The sequence below is a fragment of the Lycium barbarum genome, chromosome 11 (genome assembly GCF_019175385.1).
Source record: "Lycium barbarum isolate Lr01 chromosome 11, ASM1917538v2, whole genome shotgun sequence".
Taxonomy (NCBI): Eukaryota; Viridiplantae; Streptophyta; class Magnoliopsida; order Solanales; family Solanaceae; genus Lycium; species Lycium barbarum.
In genome coordinates, this window is record NC_083347.1 from 118,487,802 (window position 1) to 118,497,898 (window position 10,097).

General features: G+C 36.0%; 1 protein-coding gene across 1 annotated transcript; it reads right to left on the bottom strand.

Annotated features, from left to right (window-relative positions):
* Positions 1-680: 680 nt before the first annotated feature.
* LOC132616947 (uncharacterized) lies at positions 681-9,098 on the bottom strand. Its single transcript, XM_060331736.1, has 5 exons — positions 8,764-9,098; positions 4,565-5,867; positions 3,391-3,660; positions 2,135-2,290; positions 681-1,329 (listed from the first exon to the last, which is right to left on the bottom strand). The coding sequence occupies exons 1-5, from the start codon at positions 8,835-8,837 to the stop codon at positions 1,210-1,212; spliced, it is 1,923 nt and encodes a 640-aa protein (XP_060187719.1). The 5' UTR covers positions 8,838-9,098; the 3' UTR covers positions 681-1,209.
* Positions 9,099-10,097: the final 999 nt, after the last annotated feature.

Sequence of the window (10,097 nt, forward strand, 5' to 3'; positions counted from 1 at the left end):
ATAAAGGCATTCAAAATCATAATGTCATTGGGAAAAGAAAACTATAATCTGAACAGAAAATGTTGAGGTATGTTTAGTCACAACAGAAAATGAGAGCAAACTAAGCAGAGGATTAGTAGAGTGCAGTCAACCCACATCTTTGCTAATTAACAAGTGCATCCACTAACACTTGCCAATGAGGACATGGGAGTTCCCCAGTTCAAAGACAAAATACAACTGAATGATGATTCTATTCAAATACCTTCTTTATTTATGACCAAGAAATCAGTCTAGCCTTGTGTCAAGACCTAGAGTTGAGGGACAATCTTAAGTAGATAGTTCTTTTGGGGCGTAGGCCTTCCAAAAGATAACGAAGGCATACGAAGATCAGGTAGATAATTTCTTTGGGCATAGGCCTTCCAAAAGGTAACCAAGGGCATGCCAAGATTTTTCCAAGGGGCACAGAGATTTGCCCACCCATTGAGAAAGGACAGAAGTCGGCCTTAGTGATCCGACAGTACCGAGTGGAAGGGTCGTCAATGCATAAAAGTTACTCTAAGGATAACCAAGTTAATGAAGTATAACAAACAACCCCAAGTGTCATAGCGAATGCAAAATGTTTTAGATCAAATCAAAACCCAATAAAGCATTGTAACAGTTTTGCAGTAAGATTTTGTAATAAAGGATAACAAACATGCTGCTTGTATAAACAAAAAAGACACAACTCATATATACGTTTTGTTCTTTCAATACCTTAACAATAGCAACCAACATTAACAGCTTCACACAAAATTGGCTTTTTCTGTCTAGTATGGAAAAATAAGCACAACAGAAACTAGAAGAATTACATACATTTAGGGGAAAACTGCAGCGATCCGAACAAAATCTAACATCTTCTCTTTTCTCCCTAAAGAAAAAACTATATAAGAAAGAAAAAAAAAATGGAAACGAAAAAAGTAATGAATTAACTTAGGAAGATAGCACTTCCTTTCGCCATTGTTGCCGCAAGTGTTAAGCTCCAGAGGTCAGTATTATGCCTGATCAATATATATAGAGAAGTTTTTCCCTAACAAAATCTTGTGAGACAGATGTGTGGCTAGCTAAATGGTTAAAAAGTAAACTAGACATGATTTTGGTCTCTTGGGGCTAAAATATACATTTGTGTGTTGTATATCACGAGTCGTGAGGCGTTTCTTTTGCAGTAACATAAGTGATCGCTGAGGGGAACTTTCAAGGAGCCATGACCTGTTCAATTGTGTAGGTAAGATCCTTTGCCCAGTCAGCTTTGAGAAGCAGCGCCTGTAGCGTGTGCATTATATTATAATCAGGGTCAAGTTTCCGTTGCCAACCCTACAACAGCATAAACAGAGTTATACAAAATATGGAAGCAATAGATTCATTAGGTTTATATGCCCTTTGTCGTCCACATGCAGAGGTGACGGGGGCGTAGGGGCAATGTCAGTTGTATCTGTTGTCAAGTAATCACTGGTATTGCAAAACAATAAGTTACAAGAAAATGACAAAAATGGCCTCTTATGCTTGATGATAGGTTCAAAATAGTCCCTAAAGTATGTAATGAACAGTTTTGTTCCTTTATGTTTGCCAAAAATTAACACTTTGTCTCTGTCAAATAATTGCCGAACTTTATTTGTTAGATTTGACAGGAACTATTAAAAAAGAATTTAGAGGGAACTCACATTTAGAGGTAAAACAATTTGTAGTTTCTGCTATTTTTGATTTATTTCTAGAGTCTAGTCCAGCTTTTTGACGTGTAATTTCTGCTATTTTTTATATCTTTCTAGCATCAAATGTAGTTTTTTGTGTTGTATATTTTAGGATTTGAGGCGACTTTCTTGGTGTTCATGGTTAAATCTTTTTTTTCCATTGTTTTCATCAAATCTAACGAACATAAATTGTTAAATATTTAACGGATACTAAAAGTGCTAACTTTTAGCAAACTTTAATGACCAAAATAGTTCAATACATACTTAAGGGACTATTTTGAACCTACTGTCAAACATAAGGGACCATTTTTATCATTTTCTCTAGCTTTTATCTTTACCAGTTCATGCTGAACTACGGAAAAGCAGAAATCTTATGTTCAATTAATAATTTATAATCTATAAAAGTTCAACTGATAGAAGGACGAAACTACCTCGAGGACTAATGTTGTAACCATCGCGGTGCAGACGTTGCCATCGATGTTCACTCTGTGATGCCTAACTTGTTCGAGTAGTTGTGTCATGCAGTCGGCAGGATGGACTAAATCTCCTTCCGGAGTCCCCCAAAAATCAAAGGACTCTTTCACTTCCTGTTTAATAAGAAGATAAAGACAAAATATTGTAAGGAACAAAAGAGAAAGAAAGGAATTGTTCATATACAAATGTCTTGAGATAAAAAAAAAAAAAAAAAAAAAATCAGATGCTAAGTTTCACCATGACAACCTATTTCATTTATGTATCAACTTCTCTTTCTACAATTTCTTGACAACATAGAAAGTTTTCGAAAAAATAATAATTTTTTAAGTAGCCTGTCGGCAGTCCAAGGATCAAAAACCATGTTTTCACCATTCATTATAACCAGACCGTTCCAAGAGATGAACAGCATGCAAATTGATTTCACAATTATCTACACCGGTAGGAGAACGGATAAAGTCGGACACTATCTGTCTATCTCTGTGCATATGATTTTCCAGACACCATGAACTCAAAGAGTATAATTGGATTATGGAGGAAAGGACTAAATAATTGCAAGTCGTAATCCTGAGTAGATGAGGCTACCATGATGGCGAGATAATACTCCATTCGTCCCAATTTATGTGAATGTGTTTGACTAGGCACGGAGTTTAAGAAAGAAACGGAAGACTTCTAAAACTTGTGGTCCAAAATAAGCCATAGATATTAGTGTGGCTGTAAATCATCTTATTAAGGGAAAAATGGAAAATATTGAAGTTAAATTGTTACTAAATATAGAAAGGTGTCATTCTTTTGGATTGACTAAAAAGGAAAGAGTGTCACATAAACTGGGACAAGAGGAGTATCAAAGTGGTGGCACATAGCCTCTTGGTTTCCTTATCCCTTTAGTTTCATCTTTTAATTATTTTAGCATGCTCTTACTTTATCAAAAAAACAAAAAAGTGTTTAGCTTGCTCTTCTATCAAAGGGTAAACATTCAGGCCAATTCCCCCTAATGCCGACACCCAAAAGGCACATTGATGAACTTCCTAAAAGAGAAGAAGCCATATAGAAAACAACGAATTTTTAGGATAGCTAACTAGTCAAAGTACTCTGGTTAAACCAGTCCTAAAACAAAAGTCACTCTGTAAATAGAAACAAGCATATCCAAGTTTAAATCGAGTCTTGGAGAATCGCCTTGAAATAGAAAGAATTTTTGGTTGAATAAATAATTTACCTTAATGAAGGCATCTGGATTAGGGCAATTCTGCTTCTTTGATAGATTTAAAGTGCACTTAGCTGCAGTGGTACCATCTCGACGAGCAACAGCCTTAAAGAATTCAAGCAAATTCAACTTATCGTTCTGAGGAAGTTCAGCAGTCATGCCTACATCAAGGAAAATCACGTGGGGCTTTGACTTGAAGATACGTTTCCGAGAGGATTTGTGCTGTTGTACACGGACAAGAATATTTCCTGGATGCATGTCTGCATGCATAAAGTTGTCAACCTGAAAGAAAGAAGTGTACTTTAGGTCCAGTAGAATATCCCTCGCGCGCACACACACACATCTCCAGATTTCCATCAATTATGTCGGGTTAACATCTAAGTTTTCACATGATATAGCAAAATAGCATGAAAAAAACATGCTATTTGGTGCTCTGCCCACTCTCAACAATAAGTAGGTTGCCACTTGCGCCAGTACCCAAGCTACAGCAAGGGGTGGAAAAATCAGCCCAAAAACACATGATCCGCAACCCACTCAAGTTTTGGCTTAGCACATTTTAGCCCAACCCATTCTAAAAATTGGGCTGATAGGTAGCCCAAATTGACCTATGAGAAACTAATTACTCTATGATGAACCCGTATCTTTGGTAGTGGGTTCAAAATAGACTCTTAACCCTTATTTTTTGCCAAAAGTAAGCACTTTTGGTCTCCGCCAGATAATTGCCGAACTCTGATTGCTAAATTTAACCGGCACTGTGAAAAAAAAAATTAACTAGAAGCACCAGAAATTCCCGTCAAAATTCTAGAAACCGAACATAAAAAACTACACCAAACACAAAAAGTAGACCCAAAATAACAGAAGTTGCACCTCAAAAATTGCACTAGACTCTTGACATAGACTAGAAATAATATAAACTACAAAATCTGTACTTATACATGTGAGTTCCCGTAAACTAATTTCTACTTTACAGTCCAATAAAATTTTAATATTAGAGTTTTGTAAATATCTGGCGGAGACCAAAGTGCTCACTTTTGGCAAACTTAAAGGACCAAAACTGCTCAAGTAATACTTAAGGGACTATTTTGAACCTACTACCAAAGATAAGGGACCATTTTTGTCATTTTCTCCAAACAAATCCATGATATTCAAGCAATTCGAACAAAAGTCCGTCAAAATAAAACCTTACCAGAAGCATCTTGAGAAGCGCATGAGTTCCGATATGAGCAAGAGCACTCTTAAGTCGCTCGTGGCCCTGAAGTTCATCAACATAGTGGGCCACACTTTCCCCTTCCTCGAAAGTTTCCACCAGCACGGCCGGATGTACTAATGGATAAACAGGTTTAGGGAAAGAGACATCTTTCCACCTCCGAAAATTATAAATAAAACGACTTAGATGAGCAGCTTCTCTGGCTAGGTCAACTTGTGACATCATAAAGACAGCAAATTGCTGGACACTTTCGTCCAATCTAAGCCACTTAAGCGATGGAATAAACCCCGATAATTTTGCAACTATATTGATAATCTCGAAATCTCTTCTAATTGATTCACCAACTCCAGGGTGTCTAACTTTTACCGCCACTTTCACGGGCTTCTTAAGCTCTCGATCACGGTATCTAGATTTCAAGGAAGCACTATGTACTTGAGCTATACTTCCGGAAGCTACCGGGGTCTGCTCGAACGACTCAAAAATCTCGGAAAGCGTGCGACCGAAAGCTTTCTCGACCACTTTTTTCGTGTAGGCAAAGCTATGTTCGGGGGCTTTCATGTGAAGCTTTGACAGCTCAGCACACAGGTCTCTCGGGAATAGATCAGGACGCGTAGCCGCCCATTGGCCCCATTTTATAAATGCGGGACCCGCTCTTTCGAGAGTCCGGTGAACAACCTGAAGCCATATTTTCCTGTATGTGGGTCCCAGAACATCTGCGAACGGAGCCATCGCAATGCTCGGGGAAAACAGGATCGCCAAATAAAAAGCTCTCACCAAAAGAACAACACCTTCAAATGCTGAAAGGATTAGTCGAGTAAATAAAGCATGACTATCTTGTGCACGTAGATAAAAATCATTCCTTGAAAGGTCCATATCTGGCAGGGCCTCTGCTGCTGCTAAATTTTTTCCATACCCTAAAGCAAATATACCAGGAACAATAACCGCAGAGCGGCACAAAGCCAAACTAACTGCTTGAGCAATTCTACTTAGTGGCATAAAAGTTCTTCCTTTGTACAAAGAAATCGTTAAGAACCTCCTCCAAGCAAGTCGGGCATGATGTGCTGACTGTATCTTGTGAAAGTTGTACATACTGTTTTGTACTTTGTACCCCGTAAATGAAGCGTATCCTCTAGCAGAAGATGTGTATTGCCCATAAAATCTGTACTTTGAAGAACATATCCCAACCCTAAGAAGCGATCCGTGCTTTTCTCCTGAATAGGAACTTCTCTGACTTTTTTCAAGGGATTGTGCAATTCTTTTAATACTACCAATTCTAAAGAATCTGCATTAACAGTCAAAAGTAGAATCACAAGTTACAAAATGCATTCTGAGACAACAAAAGACCAAGGCATTCAAAAGCTACCTAAGTACTATCAAAGTATAAAATCCTAAAATGAAGAAGATTCTGCTGATTCATTTCTAGATCTAATTGATACCTTATTGATTTAGTATCGTCTACTTGAATTAGATATCCCCTAGAGTAGTAAATTATATCTTTATTTTTTTTATTTTTTTTTTGATAAAGAAGTAAATTATATCTTTAGTTCATTTCATATATAACTGCACTAATCAATATCTAAATGTTTCGGCTTATATTCCTGATAATGTAGTTTCCACTACTGATGGACAAATCTTCTTATCCACCGACCTAATCAATTCTGGAATCAGACCTGCTGTTAATATGGGTATCTTCGTTTGCAGAGTGGGGTCCGCAACTCAACCCAATAAACGAAAACAACATCCATTAGGAATTCATGAGTGGAATCACAAATAACTCAAGAACAGCTATGCTCCCTCCACATTCTAACTTCTCTCAAATATGCTCTCTCCGAAAGGAAAAGGTCCAAATTTACACTATGTTCTACAAAATATCTTAATTTTTTACCCTATGTTGCCGAGCTACAACACGAACTAAGTGGAATTGTCGTAACACTTCAGGGAAAAGGATCTAACTTTATGCACCCAAGAGTGCGGCCTAGTGGTCAATGAAGTGGGTTCAGAATTATGAGGCCTCACGTTCAAATCTCAGCGGAGGTAAAAAAACACTAGGTGATTTCATTCATCTGTCTAAGCCTTGGTGGTTAGAGTTACTCGCAAGCTGGCCCAGACATCATGATTATTTTAAAAAAGCCTCCTATCCAGGTCAAACACACATTTGTGGTCTATTAGGCTCTACTCTCATAACATGTTAATGCTACGCATGCAAAATGTGGATTGTTGAGCAAACAATGACCAATAAGTTTTACCTAAGGATTCAATTTTATTGCTGTTGATAAGTACTATCAAGGGTCAACTAATCAATTGCTAAAAGCTTTCTGCAACATGCCGAGTACTAGTTTGACAAAGTTTGACAAACTTATCTTGTTTATGCTTCTGTTATTTAAGGGTCTGGACTGTTATCTAGGTTACAAAAAAAGAAAGGAGATGTTCCAGAACAAGAGATCAATATGCTGAATTTTATTTTGCCCTTACATTTCCTACCTTTTCGTTTCTACGCTACTATATTTTCATGCAGTGTGGTGGAGATTTAGTATTAAAGTAAATTCTCGTCTTTCACTTATTTGTACGCAGTTACCTTCATTTTTGATACCTACTTCTGTTCAGTAAAAGCTAAAAAGGATTACAAAGCCTAGATCTAAAGAAGGAAGCTTCTTCTGAAGCCAAAGCCCACAGGAATCTGGAAAGAAAAATTAACTTTCCAAATCACTACCTCAGCTAGTAACTAGTCGAGTCTCCATAGAGCATAGCTACAAAAACATCCAAATAACCAAATGATTAATGTTCTAATCTGATAAATATCCTTTTCTTCACCTCACTCACTCATTGCAATAGATTGACGAACAACGTAAAACAAGTCAAATTATGATCAATTCTGCAGAAGGGAAAGAACCAAATTTACTCCCCTGTTATACAAAATACCTTAATTTTCCACCCTATGTTATCGAGCTCTAGCATGGACTTCGTGGAATAGTCAAAATACTTGGGGTAAAGGGTCCAAGTTTACCTATCTAAACTAGTTGGGTCACCAATACCAGCATAGACACGAACACATCTAAATAACCGAACGACTAATGTTCTTATCTGAAGAAAATCCTTTCTTTACCTCACTCACTGCAATACATTGACGAACAACATAAAAACAGCACAATTATGATCAACCCACCGAAGGGAAAAGATCCAACTTAACCACAATCCCCCGCCCCCCTTCCCAGGTTATACAAAATATCTTAATTTTACCGTATGTTACGAAGCTCCAGCACGGTGTACGTGGAATTATCTAAATACATAGGGTAAAAGGCTCTAACTTTACGCACGGGCCTAGTTGTCAATGAAGTGGGTTTCTATTGGAGGCAAAAACACTTAGAGATCGTTTGGTAGAAGCTATTAGAGAAAATAATACTACTATTAGCTTTGGTATTATGTAGTCTCTTGTTTGGTAGTGTCTATGTATAACTAATATCATTGTAAACCATGGCATAACAATACCAGTACTATTCCTATTCTAATACACTCTATTCAGTACTGTTTAGAAATTATGCAATGTGTTCAATATAACAAACCAAACTGCCGATAAAAAATGATCCCAGCATAACTAATCTCATCATTACTAATCACAGCATTACTGATACGCACTATTCTTATACACCCTACCATACGACCCCTAAGTGATTTCTTCCCATCTGTCCAAGCCTTGCTGGACAAAGTTACCCGGTATCTGTGCTCAGGGGCTGATCCAAGTGTATAGAAGGGGGTTCGGCAAAAAATTACACTATATATATGAGGTCAAAAAATTTTTTATGTAAATATAGTACATATTGAATCCCCTCGACTTCTTCGTGTGCTTACTTTTTTATATTCCGAACCCTCTTAGTGAAAATTCTGACTTCGCCGCTGTGTGTGCTGGCAGGAGGTAGTAGGTACACGTACAATTAGTCAAGGTGCACGTAAGCGGACCCAAACTCCATAGTTATGGAATAAAAGGTTCCAACTTGACCCATCTACTTTTGACTATGGTTTAATATTATCCCAACTAATTTAGAATCCAAGTCTAATACTCATTAGCCCAAAACTAAGACAAATAACAATATTGAAACAAACAGCACAACAATATCAAGAATCAACAAAACAAAAAAATCAAGAAAATAAAACCCCATTAAATAGAAATCACTCAAACTGACCTTGACATGGTGATGCAAAAAAAAGGGAATATTGAAGATTTATTTCTTCTTTCTGTTGAAGCTAACGTGCACATGAGGTTGAGAATAACAAATATTTAAGGTAAATAATTATTATTAATGATGATGATGAAGAGCAAGAAAAAGAAACCATTGTCACATAGGATTTTTGGTTCTTTCTTGCTACGTATAATGTTTTTTGTTTTTGTTTGTTAAAACCTAGACGGCGTAGGAGAAGAAGAATGAAGAAGAAGAAGAAAATATCTTAGGAATTAGAAAAGAAAAAAAGAAAAAGAAAAATATGGTTTAGATCTTGGGGTGGAGGGCAATTCCCACTTGGGGATCAAGATTCAATTTTGAATATATTTATTTGGGGCTTAATGCATATGCAGCTCCTAAAATTATACCTTTTTTTAATTTTGGCATCTGGACTAAATGTTATTTTTATTGAACCTTTGAACTCATCTTTAAATGTGTCTATTAAACACAATTTAGCTTACATAGTATTCTATCTTCAATGTAGCAACATGTTAATATATATTGTAATTTAATTATGTCATTTTTTAGCTAAGATTAGCAGCAATTGAGAGGGAAAAAAATAGTAAGCTCTTAATTAAGCTGGCAGTGGAAGAATAGAAACCAACACATCCATGACCTAAAGAATAGCTTACCACACGACTAAAATATTACTTCACCTTCATTACTACAATTTAATTTTTGCTTCTAATAAAAATCAAATTTAGAGGGTTTGATAGATACACTTGAGGACGAGTTCAGGAGTTCAATAGGAACAACACTTAGTTGAGGTGCCAAAATGAAAAGAAAAGAAAAAAAGGACAAGTTTAAGGGAATGCATATGCATTAAGCCTTTATTTGGCATTATACAATACAAGTCAAATCTCTCTGCAACAATATCGTTGGGTTCGAAATTTTTTTATTGTTATAGAGAATGATTGTTATAGATATATAACAGCAGCATTGACATTTAAGTAATATTTCGTTGTTATAAGCAAAAAAAATGCATAAAATCTATATTTTTTATTTTTAATTGTCAAATTCGAAGCTTAATCACTCTTTGTATAACAAAAGAAAATATTTTAAAGATGAAAATATATATATATTCATATGATATTCTTTGTCATAAATAGTGTATTAAAAGATTAAATATTTTATCACAATCTCTACACTTATTATTGGTAATCATAGATATTCTATTTCTGTAAAGATGATTAATTATTATATTATCAAAAAAAATAGATGGTATATGGGGGTAATTTTACAAAGACCGTACTGTTATAAAGTTGTTTGTTGCTGTTATAGAGAAGTAAAATATAATG

Bases quoted from the DNA above. Each gene is read 5' to 3' on its own strand.
- LOC132616947 (XM_060331736.1), bottom strand. From the start codon at position 8,837: ATGTGCACGTTAGCTTCAACAGAAAGAAGAAATAAATCTTCAATATTC. The intron at 3,661-4,564 runs GTAAGGTTTTAT...TCTTTCTTTCAG, and splicing joins CGCTTCTCAAGATGCTTCTG to GTTGACAACTTTATGCATGC. The intron at 1,330-2,134 runs GTAGTTTCGTCC...ATGCTGTTGTAG, and splicing joins TTACAACATTAGTCCTCGAG to GGTTGGCAACGGAAACTTGA.